The sequence below is a fragment of the Gymnogyps californianus genome, chromosome 8, assembly GCF_018139145.2.
Source record: "Gymnogyps californianus isolate 813 chromosome 8, ASM1813914v2, whole genome shotgun sequence".
In the NCBI taxonomy this organism is placed as follows: domain Eukaryota; kingdom Metazoa; phylum Chordata; class Aves; order Accipitriformes; family Cathartidae; genus Gymnogyps; species Gymnogyps californianus.
The window spans coordinates 12,196,288-12,224,258 of NC_059478.1; the positions used below are offsets into that span (position 1 = coordinate 12,196,288).

Genomic DNA, 27,971 nt, shown 5'->3' on the forward strand with positions numbered 1-27,971 from the left:
TGGAATTATTTGATGTTTGCCGTGATTTGAGAACTCACGTAGGAACTTGGCATTGAATCCATTGACACACAGTTAATTATTGTCTTTTATAAGTGCTCCTTTATCTGAGCCTTCAAAAATGTGTGGGTTTGTTTTTTTAAATAGTGATACTAAACCTGTGCTACTCATTTAATCTACACATGTTGTACATTCCCTTTTCATTGATGGAGGATTGAGTCAGGATGAGACACAGATCACAACCAATATTAGAACACCTTTTATTAATTCAACTGCTATTATTAATAGAATCAATCCGTTATTAATAAGAGATAAATATTCACACAATGCATTCATTTGCTCACACAGTTCACACACACTCACTCACTCATTTTTACTGGGTTGGAGACCAACCCAGTGGCCTTCCAGAAGTAGGGGGTCATATTGGCCCCAGAAGTGGCTTCTGGGAAGCTGTCCAGAAAGTCTCTGAAGGGGTTCACTTGTCTCTTTAGGTGTGTATATACATATAATTGTGTACTCTTTGCATATAACAGCTACTGCCTTTGCGGGCGCAGTTAGGCTTATACAACCTGTTGTTGACACTAGCACGTGCGGATGGCCTTGTACAGATCTGGCCGAGTCCTGCTGTTCTGACTGTGTGCGTTCTTGGGGATTCAACAGGGCCACAAGTCTCTGCAGCCTCTCAGTTCTTGGGAGACTTTTATGTGCTGCCCCTCAGCATGGATGCTTCTTCTCTTTGGCTGCAGTTTTCTGATAACTGTAGAGTCTGTTCACCCAAACTCATGCAGAAGGCACATTTATTCAGAATGAAAGCTTTCTGAATGTGAAATGAAGCAAATCTGAGAGGTGATTGCTGTCTCTTGTCTGTGAAGGGCGTTCCTCTGACCTAAATGTGAGCCAGACTCTAAACTGTGCAGAATCACAACAAAGCACATGGGATAGGTACCTTATTTTTGCACTTAGTTACTAACCAGAGCAGACAGAACGAACATCTGCACTGTCAAAGGCCCAGTAGGCCAGATGGAGAGGCTGGTTCCAGAACTTCCTTTTTTCTTTTTTTTCCACTGCTGAATTGAACAGGAGAATATAATATCTAAAGGATTGTTTTATACTAAAAATATTTACTGCACTTGAGCAGTTTTGAATACTTGCACTTTCTGATGTAATATTGATGGTCACTCTGCAAGCAATGTAAGCAGAAGCTATAATCAGCATGTCCGCTGAGATGTGAAGAGTAGTGTTCAAATATGTCACATAGATAAATCCTAGAAATTAAGGGCTATACGATGTCCACACGCGTTGTACAGCTTTCCCTCCAATCTCAATGAAAAAAACCACTGCCAATCAGGCTGCTAACCCAAGCCTGAATTTGCAATTGCAGTCCCTGTAAGCGTGCGTATGGATTCCTTAAGGACCTGGGAGAGCAGCTGGCTGTGTTTGGTGAGGCAGTTAGGTACGTATGGTGGGAGTCAGTCCAGGGATTTGATTCCCATCTGGCTGGTTTAAAAGGATTTGGGATCAGGAATGAAAAGGAAGATTCAACCAGGGAACAGTTCTTTAAGAGAATATTTCTCTCCTGAGAGGGACCAAATGTTCCTGACTCATTATTCAAAGGGAAGCAGTGTGGTTTGCTTTCACTGATGTTAATTGGCCAGTTTTCCCACTACTTTGTTATGGTCTGAAACAAGACATACTGGAGTTTTCAACTTGAGTTGTTGTGGCATTTATTAACCTGTGGCAGGAGATATGACAAACTGGTAGTGCATGGATCATACACAGAACTCTAATTTGGCCTTCTCCAGAGAGTTTGAAACACTCCGATTTTCTTCAGTCTTGACACATTTATGTTGGCACTTTTATAACATATAAACTATGGATTTGCATTTGAGGTAACTTACTTTCCTGGCCTACTGAACAAAGATTTTAATGTGCATCGTGATCCAAATTTTACAGTGTATTTTTATGTTCATTTTGAGAAAATTCCTAAAAGTGTCTATGGCTGCTTTTGCATTCAATTTTAGTGGATTCAAGCCTGATTACAAATCATTTGCATCATTTGTATATATGACCTTGTAGTTATTATTTTATAAATATGCAGATCTAAAACCTATAAATATTAGAAGGATATAATTTATTTTAAATGGCAAGATTGGATGTACTATTTCTGTTAGCTAATTTGATTTTAAAATTAATCGTCATTTTAAAATTGTGGAGGGGGAATAGAGATATTAAAGAAAATAATTTATCTTTTTTATACAAAATTTTATAAAACAAGCTAGCTTATGTCTCCCTTTGATACAGAAGCAAGTAATAACTTTAGATTTTATACTTAGAATATGGGAATTTTTTTTTTTCCAAAAGATAATCTCCCAAATTCTGTTAAACAGAAGGATTTTTATTGTACAGTACCAGAAGATGCAATAGATAAAATGTAACCAGTAGTACAGCTGACTACATACAACTAATGAACAGTCTGCAAATATCAAATTGAAAAAATTAAATCAGAATGTTTAGCAAATAAAAGCACCTGTGAAGCTGCAAGTCTGCCATCTGCTGTTCAGTGGTTTTGAGCCAGTCTGAACTGCTCAGAGCTTAGTTATTTTTTAGTACTATTAAAAAACTGTTATGCTTCTGAATATTTTTGTGTATAAGTGCATGTGATAATCATGTGACGAGCTGTTAGTACTTTTGTCGGCATAATCAAGGCAAAATCTGTGGAAATAATATCTTCATTCTTTCTAGCCCTGGGTAACAGGATTACTACAGACCCACAGTTAGTTTTTCAAAAAAATTAAGTTACTGATCATCAGTCTCCCCCTTTGATCATTATTATTAACATCCCTTTCTGACTAAACATAACTTGTGAGAAAATGCAGTTTCTATCATGTTTCACCATCAAACATCTACAGTAGCCTCAGTTGTAAACGGGCTGTGCAGCCAACAGTTTCATTTTTACTTCAGTAAATAGTGCTTTGGTGATTTTGGAAAAACACGCTGTCTTGCAGTAGCTCAGGACTGCATAGAAGATATTCTCAGAAGGAACATCTGAGTCCTTCATAAAATAGTCACACTATTGAATGCAACATTTCAACATAAACATAAGAAATTGGAGTATTTAAATACAATATTATTTCAGATAGGGACAAAGCTATGATTAGAACATTTTATAATTCATTTTTGTAGTAAAAAAAAGTCAAGTTAAAAATTTAAAAGTTTGAGGGGAGGTAAGGGGAGGGGGAATATTAAGAGGAAAATTGTACAAATTGTAATATTTAGGAATTGTAATATTAAAAATCATATTTTGTCTAAGAAGTACATCTGATTTTTTTCTTTATGTATATTTGCTTCCTAATGAAATCAGTGTGTGATACCAAAGTGCTATGCTTAACATTTTCTTTGAATGGAAAAGATTTTGCTATGAACTTTTCCTCATTCAGTTCTGTTGTGCTGAATAAGCAGAGATGGGGTTTTCCCTACTCTATAGCTTGTATGTAATAACTATGGCAACATCTGGCTGATCCCTTCGCCATATACTAAAATGGATGAGCAGCTTTCAGTCTAAGAGTATCCCTTTCCTGGAGTAAAAGTTTATCTACATTAGAAATATTCCGGAAAAATAAATCTGAATCAACAGTGTCAAATAGATATTTGAAATTATATCTTCAAATTTACTGATACAGAATTGAGGTTATCTCATTTATTATTAAATATTTTTGTTGTAAATTTTTGTTTATTTTTAAAAGATGTTCTTACCCCTAATGCCTGTGGTTTGTTTCTGAAATAAAATGACGTTTTGTTTAGAGTTTTTGTCAAATGTTTGCTAACACTCCAAGATTTGAGGTACGCATTTTTAAGCAACAAAATTAATGCAACAATGGAATTTGACATTTGAGGGACTGAAAACATAGTGAAGCTGTCAAAAGAAGTTTTAAATGGAAGTCTTACATAGTCTGGATACAATTTTTAATTTGAGTACATCCTCTGTGGGCATACACCAGGTGTGCTGAAATACACAGTTAAACATTGAATGTGAGCAATCTTGCCTATTTCTGTAGTTATGCAGTGGAAAGTTGATGGGTCCATCACAGAATACAAAGCATTTTTCTTCTCTTTCCTACTGGATCACAAAAAGCTTCATCTTTCTCCTCCTCGAGCTGGTGAATTGACAACAGAAGACTTACAGACTTTGCAGCCATATATGCCTGAATCGACCAGAAAATTTTTTCATTGGACAAAGAAATAGTTGAAATAGAAACTGTGTACCACTGGTTTTACTTTCTCGGAATTTGTCTGATTTTTGTTAAAGAACTGTCAGCTAAATCATTTGCTATATTCTTACAACTCGGCAATTTGTTGGCTGATATTTAATACCCCTCATTCTTCTAAAATCTTTCAGAAAAGAAATAACATATATGTTGATATGTAGGTCTCTCTCCTACAGGGTTCTGTGAAATTGAATGAGTAAACTATTTGTAAGTTTAAACTAATTTTTAAAGACTATACATTTATTTGAGGAGCCCAAATGGAATTCTTAATCTGCAGCAAGGTTTTCTTGGAGACAAAGGAAGGCCTTATTGCCAACAAAGGGCTGGAAATTAGAAAAATGTCCCAGGCTCTGCTAATGAGAATGTGCCACGCGTATGAAGATTGCTCTATTAATATCTATAACAGCAAAGTCTATACTGAAGATCATCTTCAGTCATATAGAAAATGTAGAAGCTGACTCCATTCTAAAAAGTAAAATAACAGCTGTCCTTGATCAAACCAAAGGTCCACCTGGCACCGTATCCTGTTTCCCACAACAGTTTGGCAATGGCAGAAGCCAAAGCAAGTAGAGAAGACCAGGGCAAGCCGTGGGTTTTATTGTGAATAGGTTTAAGAATTCTGTCCCATACCATGTAACATTATGTACTCAACTAACATCCTTTAGTTATAAGCAGATTTTTCCCTATCTTTGTTTAAAAGGAAAAAAACAAAACAAAATTAGGTAATTGTTTGCTTTTTTCTAAATCGGCTCTGATTTCTTTGTGTTACCACAAAACTCAGAAGAGACATTGCTTTCCTATGAAACTCTTCTCTGAAGCAAATAATTAAATAAATTCCCACTTTCCCTGAGACACTATTTTCACTTAATTTCTTTCTCAAAGAAAAATAGAGAGATAGCATCTGATAGTTTAGTGTGAAAATGCTAATTTTCTCAAGTACAGAAAGTTTTATAGGACCAAATATTAAGAAAGCTTTATTTTTAAAAAAAGTCACATGGAAATATATTTCTGGGTTTCAACATCAGTTTATAAGTTGCAAGTGCTCTTGATGTTGTTGTTAGTTTGTAAAAATTAAACCAATAAGTTTGTTAATTTATATTTTCCCATTTAAGCCATGTGACATGTTAAATGAAAATAGCATAAAGTGGAGAAAATAAACTGGATATTTGAAATTATTCAGTGTTAATAACATGAAAAGAGTGACTAAGGACAGTTGCTTTTGTAAGTATTGTTAGCTAGACATTATTGGGGTTTATTGCAGAAAGACTTTTTAAAAAGTTTTTAAAAGTTGCTTAATTATGGTTTCCCAATTTAATGCATAAGTAGAGGTTTGTCTTGTTTACATTTTCAGACTTCGTAAGACTGGTGACACAAGTCTGTGCACCTGCTTGAGCCAGCTCAGGCCTGGATGCTCGTTGATCTCATTTAGTTGGTATTTCTACATATGAAGTAGCACTGAACCATATGGACGTAGCAGCTTAGGACTGTGATCGTTTGGCCTCTGAACTCTTCAGCCTCCACAGTCAACAAACCTTCTGGTCTTTTTGCACTCCTTATTATATACTCTTGCAGCAGAAACTGCTGCTACTGCTTCTGCCTGGTTTTCCTCTCTATTGATTTTTTTTTTTTTTTTCCCCTGTTGCAGTTCATGTCATCAGTTGTTTCTTCCTTTTCACCTGTTTTTCCCCTTGTGTTAAATCTGATGGCTCCCACACTTCTGTGTTTCATACCTGTGTAATGGGAAAATACAGTAGGGAGATATATCAACAATGTATTAATTGTGCATAAGTCTTTGGAGCTAAAACCCTGTTCTAACCTGCGTTGAACAAATGCTGGTGCTGGTTTTTGTTTTGCATTAAAGACTTGTAAATTTGGGTAGATCTTCACAAATGTGGCAAAAAGCACATACGTGACACAAAAGCCTAAATCAGATTCAAAATTCCTAAGCTAAAACTAAGGGCTACCAGGTTTTCATGTTAAAAAGCTCTGAAAATTTTATTGCCTAGCCTTGCAAAACAATGGGCTTTTCACTACTCTTTTTTATGGAAATGGCTAATCTGCGTGACAGGCATCTTTTTCCACCCATCCTGTACCTCTCTGCCCTGCCTGCAAGACATCAGGCCTGAGCATATGCTTATTATGAAACATTTCAACCCAAACGGTTACAATCTGGTCAAATTATGTGTATTAGATAGTTGGTGTTACGTATCAGTCTTACTGATCTCATTTTCTAAGAAATCAGTAGAGAAGAGATTGTAAAATGCAGAAGCATATCCAGAATGCTGCTTAATCTATTTATTTGAAGGCTTGTGTTTTAACATGAATCTCTCTCTCTCTTCCCCCCCCCCCCCCCCCCCCCCCCCCCCCCCCCTTTTGGTAGAGCAACTACATGGTGTTCATGGCAGAATTGTTCTGGTGGTTTGAAGTGGTGAAGCCATCATTTGTACAACCTCGTGTTGTTGTGCATCCCCAAGGTAATTATATTAAGGATTGGGTTTAATATGCATGTTTTTAATATATATGTGTACAGATTGCCATTGTGTGCACAAATACAGTGAATATTTTAGTTAACATGATCTGGCAGTGTACAACCCCCTTAAAGAAGGAGCAAAGTACTCTTTCCTTGTGTTAATCTTCATCTCATCTCATAAATCATAATCAGATTTTCTTGTCTATTACCAAAAACTCATTTAAATTGTTGTGGTATAATCACTTGCAAATTTTCCTGACCCAAGCAAGCCTTGAATCCATTTATGCCCATGCAGGGATTACAAATGTAATAAGGAGCCAAGAACAGAATTTAGCCTGAAGAGCTCGTATTGCTGAGGAGAAGATACCAAGAGAAAGGAACATAAATCTAGGGAAAGTGGACAGATAGTTAATTGTAAAATTGCATTTTGTACCTCAGTACAAAGGCACAGTCTTCCATCAGTAAATTCTCAAATTCAAAAATCCACCTCTCGGGTAGATCTTGAGATCTGTTAACGAGTACAGAGCCATGGTAATTTCAACATTCATACAGTAGTGCTGCGATTGTCCCTCCAAGAGCTAGGAAGAGATTTTCATTCTGTGGCTTTTGTACCTTTTTTTCTATTTCTATGCTTTATAGCATGTACAAATCTGATTTAAATCTTTCAAATATTGTGAACTAATTTAGGATATGACCACAATACTATTTTCTAGCTGGAAATTCAGTCTAAGGGTTTGAGGAAAAAGATCTTTATCAGAAAAATTTCTTCCAGAAGAATATTTATTTTTTCTAAAAAGATTGCTTGCTTTTAATTTTGTGCCTCTTTTTCAGTTTTTTTCTTTATTATTTCTTCCCTTTTCTAGTCATTTTTGTCATTCTCCATTCCCTTAATTAGTGCCAATATGGGAACTTTGGAGAAGATAAAGCTGAAGGGAAGTGACTGGGTTTTAATCTAAATAATGGAACCAATGAAAATTCTTTAAATCTTTGGAAATCATTACTTCATATGATTTCAGACAGCTTTTCTACTGTGGATTTTAACTGAATACTAAACTGTAGTAACTTGACCTTTGTTCTTCCTGGCAGCTGAACCTGCAAAAGATGCAGCTTCTGCTCACAGCTTGAATGCTAACAGAAGAAATTATGTGGATGGCCCATCTGGTTCTGACTTCGTAGCCAGGTAATGTCAGAGAATCACTAGTACTGTTTCACAGTCTTCTCCTTTCTATTCAAAATCAAACAGTTTTTTATTTAGTTTTGTTGCCTTTTTGCAATGCTCAAGGATTGAGTTACCAAATATAATCTGTAGAATTTTGTGGAAGATCCCATAGTTCAGCTATTTTCCCCACTGCGCTGTTGCATCGCAAGCAACATGTTCATGTTTGTACAGTTCATGTTTGCCACTTGGACAGTGCGCTGTTGTCTTACCAGTTTCCAAAACAACCCTTACCATTCAGCAGAGAAGTGTCACATGGCCTCCTTGTCCTCTTCAATTTCATGTGGGGCTGCTGACCAAGTCTGCTCTGAAAGAGCTATTTTTCTGGAATTCACAGCAAATTTTCCAAAAAAGGTAAAGAAAGTCAACTAAGATAACAGCAAGAAAACCACTGAGTGATGGTTCTAGTTTGGTCTGATTATGTTACTTAAGTACCATGAAGGTCAAATAGGTAAAAATAAATACTTATGCTATGATGAACTTCCCAAGTCTTGTGAGCATCAAGAATGGAAAGCTAACTGCTTTATTAAATACGTTTTGCATTATTTGTATTTTTTGTAAATATATGTGAAACATTATTTTTAGTATTACTGTTACAGATTTGGAAGCGATATAAAACCATCCTGTTTCCCTTGTGTTCTCCAGCTGATCATATATTTGATTCATTTCTCAGGGGAGACCTTATCGCTCTCTACAACTACCTGAAAGGAGGTTGTAGCGAGGTGGGTGTTGGTCTCTTCTCCCAAGTAACAAGCGATAGGACAAGAGGAAACGGCCTCAAGTTGCGCCAGGGGAGGTTTAGATTGGATATTAGGAAAAATTTCTTCACAAAAAGGGTTGTCAAGCATTGGAACAGGCTGCCCAGGGAAGTGGTGGAGTCACCATCCCTGGAGGTATTTAAAAGACATGTAGGTGTGGTGCTTAGGGACATGGTTTAGTGGTGGACTTGGCAGTGTTAGGTTTACGGGTGGACTCAATGATCTTAAAGGTCTTTTCCAACCTAAACAATTCTATGATTCTATGATAAGAGGCAGAAATTGCACATTAAGCCTTCTTTTTAATCTTTCTTTTGACAGGGTAAAGAAAGCCTTCCAGTGATCTGATCTGAACATAGTGGATGAGGGGTAGCATTGCATTATATTTATAATTTGGGGGCAAATGTTTGTTGGTTGTGTCTGAACTGACACAGAGGAGAAGGATGAAACTAGCATTTTAATTGGATATTCAGCAAATTGTTGGTTGCCAACTCAGCTAGTCCTGCTCAGCCTTTTCTGTTGTTTTTGGATGGGGTTTTCAGTGGGGGGGTGGGGGGGTGGGGGTGTTTGATTGGTTTTAGGGTTTGTGGTTGTTTTTGATTTTTTAGTATTTAGGAATCAGTGCTGACTTGAATCAGGGAGTAGTATTTCTTACTATCATTAAATGCTGTGATTTCGAATCTCTTTTTCCTGTGTGTTTCTGAAGTGTTTCCCTTGTAGACAATGAAGTTATTTTAGTGTAAACTGAGCATATAAGCCAGGAGAACAAGAAACAGTAGTTTAGAACGTATCTTTTGGAACAAGGGTTCCCAAGGCCATTCGCACCTTGCAAAGCCACTGCAAACAGTCCAACAAAGGGCTTGTAACTATGACTGTCCTACAGAACAAAGAAAGGTTTGTGGTAAAAATCACTGTTTGTATGTAGCTTCCAACCTGATATCCCCCTTTTAGAGCCCTTCATGAACAAAACTTCAGTGACTTATCTTTTAGAAGTTCTATGAAGATAGTGAATCATATGTCAGTTACACTTAAAAACAAATTAAACTGAAGAAACACAGAGTTCTGTGCCATACTTTTTTTGTGCTGTAGTGATCACTGTGGAGAAGATTTTGTTTAAATGTAAAGAAAGTTAGTAGATGAATACTGGACAGCAACACAAGAGAAGTCTATCTGTAGCCTTGGCTGTGTAAAAAAAATCCCCACACCTGAAGCCTGTGCATTAACCATGCATTTATCCCTGCTCTGACACATTCTGTCAGTAACATAGTATCTTTTTCATCCAAGTAAATCTACCTTTTCTCTAAATGTGTACATTTTGTCTGTGCAGATGATTTTGGCCTGTAAACTGAAGAGGAGTGACTGGAAGTTTTACGATAAGCATCTGAATTCAATTCATAAACACTTAGAAAAGCCTTTATGTTTCTTAGTGCCGTTACCATTCCAAATTTAACTATCAAGTCTGTAAGTTGCCACCAACGTGTTTTGTAATATTGCTCATGTTTCCTGAGACACGTTCAGAGATACAGTAAAAATCATTGTGAACCCCTTATGGGTGGTGGATTGTGTGTTGTACTAGCTCATCACAACACTGTTTTAGTGTCTCTACAAGTGATGGATATGGTTTTGTGTTGGAGTATTATGAGAGCAATCCATGAGTAATAGAAAGAGCTATATCTTCCCTCATAAACCAGCGTGCTTCATCCAACTTGATGATACTTCACTGCATTGTAGGACAAAGGAGGGGCCTAAGAAGCTATCTCAGATGGTAGGAATCTAACACGCAGGCTGCAGGTTCCCTGGCAGAACAGACCTGACTGCAGGATGTCGTGGTCCTGGCCTTCCTCCTTGTCCCAACTGCATGTTCCTGCCCCCTTGAGTGTTTGACGTTGTCAGTTCGTTGCACAAAGACAGAAAAAACTAACCCAGTTGGAAAAAGTGAATGTTTTTCTGTTGGCTTAGCTTGTTGAAATGACTCAGAGGATTGGATGGAGAGCCAGATCCAGCGCAGAGGAGGGAGTGGGACTGTGGCGGCGAGCAGTTACGATATCTGAGGTTGCCATGGAACCACAGTCATGGTGCCAAAATCAGTCCTTTCTTGAGGGAAAATGAAGTGTATAGATTTTCTTTGTGGTAGCAAATTTTCACAGGCTGCTGGATGAAGTTTTGAAAGCATGCTTTTCTTTTAAGATAGCTTATAGACATTATATCTATGATTTTTAAATTTTCACAGAAATCTCAAATGCCATTTAAAACAGATATGTCATGTAGCTAGTGTGTAGTGTTAACACAAAAAATCAGGAATTTATGAGAATCTGTTTTGAATAATTTAATATGTACTTATGAAAGATGCTTTTGTAGATTGTAAAACAATATTTTTCTTAAATTGATGTGAATGTCCTTCCCACAAATATTATTTAGAAACATTTCTACAGTATACTGTATATAAACTACAAAAGCACTAAGCAAATATTTTGAAAATTACTGATTGAAGAAAGGGAGTTTGGGACTGTGCTCTTCAACTCAGTGAACAAAATCCAAAACATGAAAGGATTTAATCCAGCGTGTTTTTGAAGTCTGGCTTCTTTAGAAGTGTTTTACATACAAATGCATGCGTCTTTATGCATGTGTCTTTGTTCTGATCCTGAAGAAGCACCTTAATCAAAACATTGAATTATGTTAATCCTATTCTGGATTAACACAGCTAGTGTATTACAGACCTTCTCTATGAACCAGAAATATTTTTTGTATTTATAAAGTCAAGTCTATCACAAAATCTCCTTTATCCACTTCTAGTGCATATTGCAGTCCAGACACAAAGTAGAAGTTTCAGACTAAGCAACTGAGAAGAGCGATGCATGAAAAGTATGTGATATTAGCTGCAGTCACTCAGTTTTGAGGCCTGTAGGAACTGCCTCATTATGTTCATTTTATGTTTGGGTTTTTTGCTAAAATCAAATCTAAAAATGAGAACCTTCTAATAATGACATTTACATGAAATAAATCAGGAGACAAGTATGTTAACAAAACTAACGCTGCTCTGTGGCTGTTTGTGTAGGAGAAATACCTTTTTGACTTTTCGGTCTATCTGCATTAGGTCCAGTTAAAGGTGTAATAACAGTGTTCTCTTTTTAGTTAATAAATTAATATTTCAAGAAGAGAATTACACCTCACTTTCTTCCCTCTCACAAAAAATAAATCTGTTTTTGTGTTGGCCCAGGGCATGAAGTCTGGTTGCCCTTGTGTAATGTGGCTTTTGATGTATTACTTCTAAGTTAATGTCTCTTGCTTTATAGATTGGAAAGTCCAACTTATACACCATCTCACCAACTGCATACACCCCAGCAGCCTTATTCGTCTGTTCCAGGTAACAATTTACAAACGGGTGGAAGAGGCACTGAGACAAGGTGTTGTCTTCTGAGTAAATTGCTATCTTGCTTATATTTATTCAAACATTATTTACGCAGAAATTACTGGGAGAGCTTTACATGAAAGGCTAATGAATGAGTTCTGTAACTTATAAAACGTACAAATGGGAAGTTTGTGTTTGTACCTCTTCTATTGTGTGTATTTTTTTAATTTGACTTCTGTTTTGATTATGCGGAATACGGCTTACAACAAGTATTTGTAGTATATTTTAGTAGTAGTTGTAGTATATTTTACTCAATAGTAATTTCTTTGAGGGATGAGGGGTATAATATATGTTCAGGATGAAATTGACTGAGTTGCTGTACTTATCTTCTCAATATAAAAACACTTTTTTTGCCATTGCAGTGTTCTAAGTAGTGAAGCAAACTAATTTGTTAAAGCAACAGAAGGTGATGTTAAAATCATTTTTCATAGCAGCTACCTTGGGTTCTATTTTAATTTCACTTAGGAGTCATCAGAAGGTCCACATCAATGTCTTACGTAGATGGGTATGTAGGGACATGGCCCAAAGAAAAAAGGTAAGTAGTCTTACCATATGAGTTGGTTAAAAAAATGATTATTTATTGGTCATAAATAGTAATAAATGCTCTGCTGTAGTTTGGATTTTCAGAATCCTGTAATAAGAGTTCTTGTAAGCGACTTGCAAAAGTAGAAAAAGAAAGAGAAAACTGTATCATGGATTAAGAACTCGGTAATAGGAAACAAACTTCAGAAATAAATCATCTATTTTTTACATTGAAATGAGATATATTTCAGATATTTGTATTGTTGGCATTAAATATGTTCACATTTACTCATCACAATCAACTAAAAGTGGTAATAGTAACATGGCTAATGAGCTCACTAATATTTAAACTTGTATTATTTTGTGGATAGTAAGAACAATCAGGCTGAATGTTTTGTTTTTCAGTTAGCCCAGTCATAAACTCTTAATCTGTAGGGTGTAAACTAAAGTTAAAATGGTAAGAGTTATAGTGGTGGGTTATTCAGTTAAGTGTAAATTGTGTCTCTCTTCACACCTTCCTTCTAATCTACTATGGCAATTCCGATATTCCTAAAATGCCCAGAATTTATTCCGAAGTAATAAAAAGCATTGGCTATCTCTGAAGAAAATGTTCTTATATTCTATTTTTTATAAAAATATATGTATATTTATATATTTATTATATTATATTTGAAGCTAGGCAAAATACAGTACACCTAACAGTACCTTTAATACTACAATCTTAAAATAATTTTAAAACTGAATGTGAATATTTCATTATTGTTAATCATGAGTTGCTCAGTTATTTCCTTTATTCTAATCTCTGTTAGGTCATCATTACATGGAGTTTCATTTGACATTTCTTTTGACAAAGAAAAAAGCATTCCAGTGTCAACTCCAAACAGAGGAATTACTAGATCTGTGAGCAATGAAGGCCTTACACTAAACATCAACCGCATGCCGAAACATATTAGAAAAAATCTGTCCTTCAAACCAGTAAATGGAGAAGAGGAAAATCAAGATATTGAAGAGGAAAAGGACATGATAGCTCATAAAGACACAAAGGCCAATCAGTCTCTTAACACAAATCAAAAAAATGCCAATGAGAGCAGCCACTACCGGTTTCCAAATGGAGCTCTGCAAAACAGGGCAGTTCTGGATGATTTTGGCAATCAGATTGAGACACCAAGCATTGAAGAGGCTTTGCAGATAATTCATGACACTGAAAAATCTCCCAGAGTTATCCAACCAGACCAAATTACAAATGGGTTCTTTCTTCACAATCAGGAAATGAGCATTTTGAATTCAAACATTAAACCAAATCAGTCTACCCCTGATATAATTACAGACACAAAAGGTGCTCTGAGTCCTGTGACTGACAATACAGAAGTAGATACCGGAATACATGTCCCTTCAGAAGATATTCCAGAGACGATGGATGAGGATTCTTCTTTGAGAGATTATACTGTAAGCATGGACTCTGACATGGAAGAACCATCTAAATTTCTCCAGGATTATGACATGCGAGCTAGCAATCACAGAGATCAATTAAGTCCGTGTCCCAGCTCAGTAAGTACTAAATCACAGGCAGGCAGCAGTGCTTCTTCAAGTTCGGGCGTTAAAATGACTAGCTTTGCAGAGCAGAAATTCAGGAAGTTGAATCACACAGATAGTAGAAGCAGTGGAAGCAGTTCTCAGAAAACCACACCAGAAGGTTCTGAGCTGAACATCCCTCATGTGGTTGCTTGGACTCATATTCCCGAGGAGGCACCTGTTTCTCAAGGAAGAGACACTACACAGTTACTGGCTTCTGAAATGGTACATCTTAGGATGAAGCTAGAGGAAAAGAGGCGAGCCATTGAAGCACAGAAGAAGAAAGTTGAAGCTGCATTCACGAAGCAGCGGCAGAAAATGGGAAGAACAGCATTTCTTAATGTTGTGAAAAAGAAAGGTGATGGAGTATCACCTCTCCGAGAAGAAGCAGCAGGAGCTGAAGACGAGAAGGTATTCACTGACAGTAATCGGTTGAAAGAAAAAGAAACTCAAAAATCAGATGAACAAACTAGTAAGACTTCAGAATTAATAAAAGAAAACCCTGAAAATTCTCATAGCAAATGGTTAAAATCTCCTGCTACTCCTATGGATGCTGAAAAGCAATGGAATTTAGCAAGCCCCTCAGAAGAAAATTTTAATGAGGGAGATATCTTAGAATATACAAAATCTATTGAAAAACTAAACTCTTCCCTACACTTTCTACAACAAGAAATGCAACGTCTATCCCTTCAACAGGAGATGTTGATGCAGATGAGAGAGCAACAGGCTTGGGTTATTTCTCCTCCTCAGCCTTCTCCTCAGAAGCAGATTCGGGACTTTAAGTCTTCATCAAGGCAAATGGGAACTCCATCTCCCGTTGCACCTTTCTCACAGGAGTCTCCTCGATCTACACATCAATCTCCACAGTCTTCCAACAGGAAGAATGCCTCTTTTCACATTAAAATGCAAAGGACTCCTAGGCCAAATGAACTGAAAATAACACCTCTAAATCGTACCTTGACTGCCCCGCGGTCTGTGGATAGTCTTCCCCGTTTGAGGAGATTTTCTCCAAGTCAGGTTCCCATTCAGACTAGATCATTTGTTTGCTTTGGAGATGATGGTGAACACATAGGTGAACCTCAGTTAAGGGGAAATCTTTTGAAGGAAGTCAAGCCTACAGAAGAGCTAGCAAAAGAAGGAGGACCAAAATTGCTGAAACAGTGTGAACAGAAGCTGGAGGAAAAGGAGATTAAGCCTATTGAATCTAATGTTTCTGAAGTATTATCTCAGCCTATCACAGAAACTGTCTGCCTCACCCCAAATGAAGATCAGCTAAGCCAACCGATTTTACCAACACCAGCTCCCAAAACAGCTAACTTAATTGAAGTTTCCCTATCAGATTTGAAGCCACCAGAAAAAACTGAAGTATCTATTGAGAAATATGAAGGTGAGAGTGATAGAGAACAATTTGAGGATGACCAGAAAGTGTGTTGTGGATTCTTTTTTAAGGTAAGAGAACTAGTGGATGTGTATGTCTGCTATTAAGCTTCCTTTGAAAGGGAACTTCTTCATTCAGATATGGATTTCAGTGATGACTTTCCATTGAAGTCAAAGCAGATGGTTCTGCAACTCTAAATGTACAAGCATATCTTTTGCACTTGATGATTAATTTGGCATCATAAGAGTGGTGGGATTCTACCATACTGCAGTTCTGAGCATGCCAGAGTATCCCTTTCCATTCATAGTTGTGGAAGAGTGCTTGGAGTTTTTGGTGAGGAAGATGCATGCTGAATGTAGATTTATTTTTAACATAAGCTTTGGTGACCTTAATTAAACATGCTCACATCTCACCCTCACTCCCCCATCCTACCCCCAAATTTAACTAAAAGTTTTTGAAGTACATAACAGCCTGCATTTTTTAAAATGTTGAATGTCTCTGAGTTGCACTTTGGAGAGCCTTTTTCCCTCTCTTGGCTGGCTAAGTGTAGTCTTTCGAGACTCCCTTTTGAAGTTGGTATTTGGGAGCACTCCCTGTTGTCTTATTAAAGAGTTATATTCAGATAGGCTTTTAACTATAATGCATATTGTAAGAGAGTGGTCTAGACACTGAAAGCCATCAAGATTTTGCATTTCCATCTTGGAATACCCCAAAATCTTGTATCACATATCTGAGATGCGCCTTGCTTGTCTGGGAGCATTCCTCAGTTCTAACAAAACAGCTGGCTTGATCAACAGAAGTTACTTCTATATGCTGCATAGTTAATGTTTCTTGTGATAAATTACCTTCGTCTCCATACACGTAGAATCTTCCAGAGGTGAATACAGAAGTTTAGGCAGTGTGGGATCTGACTCTGAACTAATATATTTCACTTAGCAAGTTTTCTCATATCAGTGTTGAATTTTATGTTTGACTTAGGAAGGAAAAGTTCCTTTATGAAAAGTTTTTAGTAGTCTTAAGAAAACTCTTTTAAAATAAACTTATTTCAAATACTGCGAGAGTATGTTAGGATATTGCAACCCAGTGCGCAGAATTAAGTGTCTAATGACTTGGCAAAATCAGTTGCTGAATTCAGAGATCCTAATATTTTTGGGTCCTTTTCCTTCAAATACTGTTGCTGCTAGGATGATCAAAAGGCAGAAAATGATATGGCCATGAAACGAGCAGCATTATTGGAGAAGCGTTTGAGAAGGGAAAGAGAGACTCTGCTTCGAAAGCAGCAGCTGGAAGCAGAACTAGAACATAAGAAGGAAGAGACAAGGTAAAACTATATGTCCTGATCCAAATGATCAGTAACAGTGAACGTAAAAATGTCTGGTTTAGTTAAAAGTGTAACATCCATGTCAAAAAATTGCATCTTAATATCCAAGATATTTAATTCTAGAGCCAGAAGTGCTGAGGACCCCAGCATGTCTTCAACACATGATAGCTGGTCCTGCAAAATCAGTGGGTGGCATCAGTCTGTAGCTCAGACTCAACATACAAGCCCTGCTGGCCTGAGTGAAGCTCCTCAGAGCACTACCCTGCCCTGCCCTTTATATTCTGAGGAAGAGCGTATCACTTTGGGCTTCTTTCTGCACGAATGCACAATGCTCACTCAGTTACAGCAGTCAAGCTAATAAACATGGTTTTCATCTTACTAGTAACAGTATCCCAAAAAGTTTAAACTGTCTGAATATTGTAAAAAAAGCAAATTCCTCCTACTGACATCTGAGAACTCTAAAGTTCCAAAAATCAGATGCCTGTGTTGTCCTCACTGTGCTAGCTAAAACTGTTTATTTGGAAAGTTTCTACTGCTGAATTTATTTGATAACTTTTTTAGACGCAAAACAGAAGAAGAACGTCAGAAGAAGGAGGATGAACGAGCACGGCGAGAATTTATTAAGCAGGAATATATGAGAAGGAAACAACTAAAGCTTATGGAAGAAATGGATACTGTCATAAAGCCCCGTTCCCTCTCAATCAAACAAAAAAAGCCACGTCCAAAATCTATTCATAGAGATCATATTGAATCACCTAAGACACCAATCAAAGGTCCACCAGGTAACAAGTGTTCATGTGGAAAAAGAGTCTGTTCATGCTAAAACACCAGCTTGTTTTTTGGTACTAACAAGCGCGTGCATTTATTACTGTCTTGTGCTAAATTGAACCTGCACGTGACCAAACTGGAAAGCAGAATTTGCCAATAGAAATGAAAAGATGAATGTCATTTACCTGCTATGCATGCATGCATATATCAACAAACAAAAAGGTTAACTGTATGAAAACCCAATGGAAGCACCAATGTGTTGCAAGTTTCATACACACCCATGTGTTCTTCACTAATCTCTTCTTGCACCTGTAGACCTAAGAATGAATAAAAGTTGGGAGATAAGAGATTGGTAAATAAAATGGTGATTATAAGGTAAGAGTACTTAAACTCCCGCTTAATACAGACAAAATTAAAGTTACTTTTATATTTCATGGTTTTTTCTATTTTGCTCACTTGCCTACTGCATGTATAGTTATGAACATAGCAACACTAATCATGTGGAACAATTTAGCATTCTTTTAGATATAACAAAACTGCAGTAATGATTGGAAAAAGTGTTGCCAATTTACAATTAGAAAAAAGTAACCAGACTGCTCAGTGATCCTTTTTGTTATAGCATCACATAGCCTTGTTATTCTGCTGCATTTTCTCTAGCTGCTTCCCTCCATCTTCCAGTGTAATTGAAAATATTCCCTTAACACCTTCCAAGAATCCCTCCCAAGCTTTAAATTAAGTCTTTTAAGCTCTCTTTCATGAGGACTTAGGAACTTTGATTGCGTTCTTTGATTTGCATAGTGCCAATATTCCCACATCCATGCTTCACATTAATGCTTAGTCTGAGACCATCCCAGGTGGCTGCAAATGGCTGGGTGTCAGCAAGTGTTTAGATGAAGTGCACCACATATGCATGCAGGTATATCATGTATGGGTGTAAGAGTTTCGTATATAAAAGCTCTTACCGACTTTCTGATGCTGGTGTTGGGTCTAATGAACAGACTCTACTACTTGCATAGGTTTATAAGCCTTAACTTTGTTTTTATCCAGGTTCACAGCTTTATCGTGTTTTTTCAGTATCTAGTCTTTCATTGGCATCGCTGAATACAGGGGACAATGAAAGTGTGCAGTCAGGCAAGAGAACACCAAGGTAAAGCTAAAATAACCATTTCATTTAATAGAAATTGATAATCAGCTGTGTAAAACTAGCATGAATTTTAAAGAGGTCATGTATATATTGTGTACTCCAAGAACAGGTAAGTTTTCCTGATTTGAGACATTGCTAGTTTCCACTGTCAGGCATTAGGGAACCAAGCCATGATCATTTGTTTCACAAATTTTACCAAGTGAACCAGTTGGGCAGCTATAAATAAGGTCAAAACAAATTGCTGTTCACGCAGCCTCTTTAATTCACCTGCTTGTATTAAGTCTCAACTTGTGGATATTTTATTAAACCTGTATGCTACGTGCAGCTACATAGCTTCTTGTCTTTTTTTAACATAGAAGCTTCTTTTCTGTTTTTTTTCCCCTTAGCAGTCATACAGGAAGTATTACATGTTCACTAGGACTTCAGCCTTTTCCAAACACCAGAATTTATTTTGCATTAAAAATCACCTGAAAATGAAATAAGAAGAGATAAAAATAACAGAAAATTCTTAATTTTATACAAAATCTATATTATAATTCAGAGGAGAATTATTATTTCTGTGTAACTACTTAATTATATTCAGAGAAATACTATTTTTTTTGTATAGAAAAGAAATGGGGAAGAAAGGTAAACTAGGAAAAGGGGTTTGATAAGGAGTACTACATGTTACAATAGCACACGTCATGTTTTCATGGCCACTGTGCATTAGTCATCAACTCTGACGTGCATGCAGCTGGTTTCAGTTGACTTTTCAATTTCCTTGATGTCTTGAGAACTGACTTTCTGGTTATTACATAAGGAACTTTAATAAAATGATCCAAGTATCCTAACATCTCTTGTCATCTCTTAAAAATGATCACTTTTAATTGAGAGGGGGATTTCTTCCAGCTATATTAGCTATTAGAAAAGGCTTGATGTAGCTTATCTCCACAGGCTTTACAGGAGATGACCCCTATCTGTGTAGTTTTAGTTGCACAGTGCTGTACTATGCTTGTAATGAACAGTACATCTTCCTCTGGCTTTGGATTCGATTGGGGGGGGAGACATTTAAAATACGATAAAATTCAGTACAAATTGCTGAAAGTAACAGAGTTGAAAGAATTTTCAGTATCTTTCCAGACCCATACTTTCACCTTTTCCTCGCATTAGAATTGTCTATTGATTATCACACTGAGTGAATTTCATTGATACCTTTGAGGTCTCCTTCATGCAGGTGCTAATCACAAAAGGTGTAGAATATATTATAAATTGAATTTTCATCTATTGCTGATTTTACTGGAAGTTAGCGTGCAGATAAATGTTATTATAACACCACTTTTTTCCTTATTCTGTGCTAGTAGTGCCTTTCTTCTCACTTAGAAAAGCTTTCATTCCAAGCTGAAAATTTGACTGGCTTGTGCAGTAGCCACAATCAAAAAAACTTTAAATATCTTGTAATAATTTAAGAAAACATGACAATCTTGCTTAGACCTTTAAATGCAAAACTATTCACATTTGAGTGCAGACCCAGCCTGAAGAATTCCAGCACCAGAAGTTACTGCTTGTGAAAACAAAAATTAAGAAATTGTTTTGCTACCTTAAGTACAGCAGTTCTTACTGCCAATTGTCGTAATGATAAGTATAAATGAACTAAATGTTTACTTCACATTCATCATTCTATCAAGAACTGGTTTGTTTGCTACATAAGATGACGTTGTTTTGCTAGTACCAAAGTAAAAGTAACCTGAATTCCCACTTAGTAATAGTATTACACAGCCTCGAATATCTATTAGGTTTCTGTCCCTCAGATGTAGCCCAAAAATTTACTAACATCCACCTCACCTAAATGCCAACTTCTTGCATCACTCAAAATACTTTATACAGAACATGAACTCAGTTATCCATTATTTCTTCTGTAAGTAATTGTGCATTTAGGTTTATAGTCTACAATTCAAATCATTGTGTTCTACCTTAATACAATTTGCCTTCCGTTCATATTAGAAGGCTTCTCTGCTGAACATTGTAATTTTTTTTTAATAGATTTTAAAATTAATGTTTAGGTCTGAGTCTGTGGAAGGATTCTTATCTCCAAGTCGCTGTGGTAGTCGTAATGGAGAAAAAGACTGGGAAAACGCATCTACAACTTCTTCAGTCGCCTCTGCTACAGAATACACAGGTCAGTGACAATAATATTCAGAAAAGTACCTGGCTGTTAGTGGTTCTATGCATGAAAAGTTTTCAATTATCTTTATTTGGTTTCCTAAAACTTGATTGAGGATGCTTTCGTAGAAACGTTACTTTTACCTTCTTTAAAATAGAAGGTAATAACACAGGGTTAAAATTTTTAATCCAAAATAAAAGTACTGACTCAGTAGCATTTGTGATAACCAGAATAAACTGCGGTTAGGCTCAGAACAGCAAATGGGCTCACAGATCACTGTGCACTTCAGTAGTCTCTCTAGCAAGGCAAGAAGAGTTGAAATTTAAGCTCAATTTAGAATAGAGTTACAAAAAGCAAAAACCAAATTGCAACAGAAAAAGATCTGCTTAGTAATGTGAATTTAAATATTCTGCATCCTTTGTTTCCAAACAGATCCTTTGTTGTGTATTAAAAACTTTACAATCTGACTTCTAATTCTTTATTATATTATGAATCAAATAATAATGGTATCTTCATCCCTTTTCTCCAAATATACAGCACGTGATATTGCAAAGACCTTGCATCATCAGGATTATAAAAGCTCCATTTTTGCCCACCTAGGACCACTTTGTTTGGTAAAGAGTAAAACAACATTAGGTATTTTCAATAAACTTTTAGGGAGATCAGGTTAGATTGATGGGCCTGCATAGCTCTGTCGGTGCTGGCAAATGTTTGTTTTGAAAACAATCTTGTCTCCTTTCTGCTGAAACGACTACAGTCTGGAAAGGCAAAGTGTTCATTCTGAAAATCAGAAAGTACTTACCTGGTTTTAAATCATGAAACTTCAGTCAGTTTGTGTCAGTTTGTGCCACATGCATGTCAAATTAAATTACAGGAGGGATAGCGAGACTTTGTCTGGGTGATCTTGCTGAGTTTTCTCATGAAGACCCATAGTGCTGAAGATCATCTTTTAATTATTATTATGTAGAGCTTATTTTTAAATGAAGGAATATACAGTTCCTAGGAATTGAACAGAAGGCTTTTTTCACGTGTTTTAATATCTTCACTCAGTCCATACAGCTTTTTTGTGTTGATTCAAGGCTTTTTTCCCCAAAGCATAGACAAACTGAGATATAATCTTAAATTTAATTGGTAAATGCTTGTATATTATGTTCCTTTCTGAGACTCGGAATTGGTACTTACATCTTGTTTTTTTCAAATGGTCTTGATACAAGTACAGATATATTTCCAAAATTAAAACAGAGGCGATTTCTCCTTCAACCAGATGAATCACAGACAGAATAACCTGACAAGTGTCAGGCCAGATCTTTTATCCCTGGTTTTGGGTAAAACATTTCTGGAATTCCAAGGTGGAGGACAGGCTACAGTTACTCTAAGCACTGCATCATCTTCATTGTTATACCTCTCACCCTTGAAATCACAGGTGTAGATGAAGAAAAAGAAAGAATTTGCTCCCTCCTGAACGACTGAAATTTTAGTTAGAAAATGCAAAATGTTTTGTTGTTCATGGAAAAGGTCCTCTGAGAGAAAATATATTTACCAAGACTGCCAATAATAATGATTTAATAATGAAAGACACATTTGTAAGCAAATTCAGTAACAGCTGAAAGAATGACATTTTACTTGCTTGTGAAATTTGTGATCTCTAGCCTAATTCTATTTTATTTCTGGATTTGTATTTTTATGCATGCAAAAGATCCACACCAGAAGTGCTTCACAGCATTTAAAGTAACTCTTTGTTGGCTTATTGATTAACTGAGCTGATTTGTCATTCCTCCTCCATAGGACCAAAGCTCTTCAAAGAACCCAGTGCTAAATCCAATAAGTATATAATTCAGAATGCACTGGCACATTGCTGCTTGGCTGGAAAAGTAAATGAAGGTCAAAAGAAAAAGATACTGGAGGTAAGGGCATTTTTCCCCTAAAAGCATAAACACCTAAGTCAAACCACAGTCAGGCATTAGGAAGACACTGGACTATAAATGCAAATATCGAAAGGAATCGTCTGAGGTTATGCCAGCTCTTAGTGAAAGGCTTGAGTAATTTCTGTGACTTGCTTCCTGTATAGACGAAAGGTTCTCTAGTACTGTAGAAACAAGAGCTGTTGCATTGTACATGCAGCACAGGAAGCTGAATTGACATGTTAATTAATAGTTACTGCTTGTTTAATGTGGGAACTTCAATAACTAGTTTTCCCTAACATGAAAAATATCCATCTTATACATACAGATCCTCAGACTGGGACCTTTAGAACTAAAGCACAGCGCTCTCATGAACAGAAAGAACTGAAATATATCCCTCCTAGGCTTTTCTCCAGTTTCCAAGTAGTAGGGCAAATTCAGGACTTCCTACTACAGAAAGGTGCCTTCCAGCCTTTTCTCTTATGCTAGTATAAACCTTGCTGAAGGTGCACAAATATTGTAAGGGTGAGAACTCAGGGACCAATGTGTTTCCATGCAAAAGGAATAACACGGAGTCTGAGGGTTGAGAGTGATGGGACTGTTCCTTTTACCAACTGACAAATTTGACAGATTAAGTAGATCAAAGAACAAAGGTACTTGGAATCTGGATTTAATTCCTTTTCCGGAATAAATTTCACGACAGTATTTCTTGCCCTTTCTTCTCTTCGTAGTTCTTCTGCATTTGTGTTTAGACACTGCCTTCTCTGTCTTTCCAGCTACTTTTTGGAAATAACAAGTGAGAAATCAAGACAGACTCTTTCAGTTCAAGTAACTGGGAGCATAATAACCCCCAGAAGTCCCAGGAAAGAACAGCTGTAAAAAGGTCATGCTTAACTCTAGGATGCAGCATACGTCACTTGGTAGAAGCTGTACGTGTTCAGGGCACATGTCCCATAGAAGTTGTCTTGGGTGGAATAGGAATCTGAAGATTTCAGCTAATAAAGAACCTTTGCTTAATACACTTCAACTGACTTTATGGTTTGACCAAACTCGAATGGATTTAGGGATGACTGAAACCCCATTTTAGCACTGGAGTATCTTTCAGGCACATCTAGACATATCTAAATTTCCTGTTCCCAAACTTGCAACTATTAGACCTGCTTGATGAAATGGATCAAAGAATTTTTATTTGGTCTACAAAAAATTTGTTAGGATGTCTGTTCTTGAGGAACAACTGAACAAGTATAGCTGAAATTGTCTAAATAAATATGGTTTTGCTTGAGAAAGATAGCTACCTTATCAAAATTCAGATAGGTGAAGCTTAGCAAATTCTAATGATTGAAAATAAGGTCTTTAGTGGACAGAGTTAGACATAAGTTTCAGCTCTGGTAGAAAATTCAAAATGACAATCCAATGATTTTGAATGTTTTCTAAGTACAATGCAAAATTCATATTGTGAATCTTTTTCTTTCTTTCTTTTAAAGGAAATGGAAAAATCCGATGCCAATAATTTCTTAATCTTGTTCCGGGATTCAGGCTGCCAGTTCAGATCTCTGTATACATACTGCCCTGATACTGAAGAAATCAATAAATTAACGGGAATAGGTCCCAAATCTATCACAAAGAAAATGATAGAGGGACTGTATAAATACAACTCTGACAGGAAGCAATTTAGCCACATACCTGCTAAAACTTTGTCTGCCAGTGTTGATGCAATTACCATTCACAGCCATTTGTGGCAAACCAAGAGACCAGTAACTCCTAAGAAACTTTTACCCACCAAGGCATAGTAGATGGGACAAAATTTGCTTCAGACAATTATGATAAACTTGCACTTCATCTTTACTGCCTATAGGAAATAGATTTCTAGTTGCCAACAAGACTCTTAGAACTTAAAACTGGACACCAAGTTCTATTATCATGTCCAACTGGAATGTAAACACAGTGTTTAGGAGTGCAGAAGATTATCGCTTAGGTGAATAATTATGAGTGATTACGGAAATGTTTGACTTGTGTGGAGATTTTTATGTGCTAATACAATATATAGAGTATATTTGCTCTGTATTTTGATGAGATACACTGAAGCACTGAATGTTCCTCTTTAGTGACTCAAACTACATTTTTTTACATCTGTTGCCTTATATGTTTGTATTTGTGCTTGTCTTGAAATATTTTTTCTTTCACTAAAGAAATACTTCTTAATATTCTCAATACCATTGAACTTTGCATACTGACTTACAGTAAAGACTAAATGATAACTTGTATGTCACTGAAGAACAGCTGAATGGGTCTGTTCTGCAAGATCCTTATTGTGTGCTGTAACAAAATCAAGATTCATTCCCCTGAGTATTTATAATTCTTTTTCAATTAAATAATACTGATTTGCTTATAGACTAAACGGTAAAGGAAAAACCTTTGAACTGCTTGACGTTTCCTTCAAATGAATTATTTAACAACTCAGGGTATAGTTAGGTGATGCAATTATTCCTGTTTCAGTAAGTTACCATCTGAGATGTAATGACTGACCATGTGCATGTTCCTAATACCATTAAAATGCAAAGTAAAAAGATTTGGTAGACCTCTAAAACAGTTTAAGCAAATGTGCATTATTTTAGCATTGTTCCAGATGAATAGCGAGCACACGGTCAGGTACTGCTTCTCCAAGGAAGGAATAGGAACTTGTGAATCATTCAGAACTAGATCCCTGATGTTTGCCTGACAGAACACTAAAAATATTCAGAAGAATCACAGAATTCACTAAGTCACAGATCTTTCGGAAGTCATGTATCTTACTCCCACTGATTTTAATATCCAGGCCACCGTCTGTTCTTCCTGCCTTCAGATCTGCCAGCTCAGGCTTAAATCAATTTTCTAGGGAATAGACATCTGATAAGAATTTTCAGTGTGTCTTAGTAAATTGTTTTCTTGACACGGTCTAACAGATGATATCTTGTGACACTTAGCGATTTTGAAATACATACGGCAAAAAAGCCTAAATAACATTTCAATAAATTTATAATATGACCATTTACAAAAACAAACTCTAGGCATATTTCAGTATTATTTATAAAGGGCTGCATTTTATTTCAAAACAGTGTTTGATTATTTTGTAGATCACTATTCCGTTTCAGTGTTTGTTTCTTTTATAATTTGCTTTTAACATAGCACTGTTCTGGAAAAAAAGAAACTACAAACTTGAAGCCTCCCCTAAATCTGTGGCTATTTTGATAACGTACACCAGAGGATTTGTTGGGGGAAAAAATCTCATTCTCAGGAAAAGACTTGAATGATTTGTGATTCTGTTCTGTTTCAGTGTTGTGACAACTACATTAACATAAGACAGTGTTGTGCTATAAGTATGTAGTCCATTCTGTTTCATGGGGAGACTAAAACTATGTTCATATTTCTCTCATTAAACTGCTTTGAGAGAAACTATGCCTCACTACTATGATGCGTTCATTTACTTATATAAAAGATGCACAGGAACGAGATGTCATTAAGCAGTTAGAACAGTACTTTTTTTAAATTATTATAAGGCCTTAGGCATCAATGCATCTGGGTTATAAACATTTTCTCAAAAATGCTGTCAGTTTTACTGTAATTTATGTTCTTATATTTATGTATATTTGTTAAAACTGTAAAAAAAGAAAAAACACTTTAAAATACATGTTTAATATGTATGTGGCTCAAAACTATTTGTGGTTAGCTGATTCCTACTGTTTGCATGTATATCACCAGGATATGTAACTCTTATATTTCAAGTGTATACATATTGTGTATATAGGATATAAATAATATTAAAAAAGGGGAAGGAGGGTTTGCACATTCTGCCTGTTAGACAGTTCCTACGAGTACCACTGTAGGAACATCTTGAATAACAATATGAAACTGTGTATAATATACAGTGATTCAAGAAACCAGGAGGTTGGAATTAACTGATACACATATGGTGAATATCTTCAAAAGAAGTTTTATCATTGGAGGCTTTTTATTTCTAAAATCTGTACTATGATTTAACTGAAGATTTGCAACACCATAAAGACAGACGCATCAATCTAATCAAAGTGAGCTTAAATACATGACAGGAATTCTTTGAGTCATTTTAAATATATCTGAATGTATTATGAAATTTACATTTGTCAACAGGTTACAGATTTGTGCAACGTCTAAAAGTAGAATGTGAATAATGCAGTTGAAAATTTCATTGCTCGCAGTATAAAGTTTTACTTAATACAGGAAAAGTAAAGCTAGATACGCTTTTCCTTTTTAAGCCTGCAGATTTTCTAATTACAGTGGATCTTTGGTTGGGATCATGTTTAAAAAAAAAAAAAGAAAAAAAAAAAAAAAGGAAGCTTTCCATAAAGGCCAGTATTTATCACTGACCTTTTCAGAACACACTGGTGCTTTCATCAGGGGTATTATTATTGTTGCTACGACTGAATTGCCAAACTCTCATCTTAGTTTTTGGAGCAAATTTCATATTCTAACAGTCATAATAGCTACTGAAATCTTTTTTTTTTTTTTTTTTTAATGTTAGTATGACTGTTAGTTTTTATTATTTGGCTGTTTAAAGCCAAATTCAGCTATTTAATTATGATTTAATGGGCACTGTTGAAAAATGTACAGTGTATTGTGTGCTTACTTGTCCACTTCTATGGAGCATAGCTTCCATATTTTTTCAAATGCTGTGCTGTAAAATATTGTCATTGCTACTTACGTGGTACAGTGTAGTTTTTTCCTTTCATTTAAATAAAAGCATGGCACCAAAAGTACATTTTTTGTTTTCTTGCTTACATCTAAATATAAACTGAAACTATAAAGAGTTCACATTAATGTTTAAATCTTGTTTCTTCTCGTATTTCAGCAACATAGAAATTGTAGGAAATATGCACCATTTTTATTTCTCCTTTTGTTTCGCCATTGTTTGTCTTATTTTCATGTATAATTTAGCTTTCTGATGTTATCAGAGGGAGGCTATTGAAGAATTAGGCTTCTCATTTCATTCTTGAGGACAACATAGTGTTACCCTGTTCTCTTCAGAAGTTAGTTTCACAATTGCAAGTCAACTGATAAACTCCTGTACTCTGGTTAGCTTCCATTGTTGCAAAACCAC

General features: G+C 36.1%; 1 protein-coding gene across 2 annotated transcripts in view; it reads left to right on the top strand.

Moving 5' to 3' along the window:
- Nucleotides 1–27,358, top strand: part of CAMSAP2 (calmodulin regulated spectrin associated protein family member 2) — a 98,037-nt gene extending 70,679 nt beyond the window's left edge. The window contains exons 8-18 of one of the 2 annotated variants that reach the window (XM_050900545.1): nt 6,643–6,736; nt 7,819–7,914; nt 12,035–12,067; nt 12,578–12,647; nt 13,444–15,655; nt 16,769–16,905; nt 17,467–17,687; nt 18,748–18,820; nt 20,857–20,972; nt 22,743–22,861; nt 24,343–27,358. In XM_050900545.1, the coding sequence (XP_050756502.1) occupies nt 6,643–6,736; nt 7,819–7,914; nt 12,035–12,067; nt 12,578–12,647; nt 13,444–15,655; nt 16,769–16,905; nt 17,467–17,687; nt 18,748–18,820; nt 20,857–20,972; nt 22,743–22,861; nt 24,343–24,648 (3,477 nt within the window). In that variant the 3' untranslated portion in view covers nt 24,649–27,358. Of the gene's footprint in view, nt 1–6,642; nt 6,737–7,818; nt 7,915–11,996; nt 12,068–12,577; nt 12,648–13,443; nt 15,656–16,768; nt 16,906–17,466; nt 17,688–18,747; nt 18,821–20,856; nt 20,973–22,742; nt 22,862–24,342 lie in introns of both variants that reach the window. The other variant, XM_050900544.1, reaches the window with a different exon arrangement.
- The last annotated feature ends 613 nt before the right edge of the window (nt 27,359–27,971 follow it).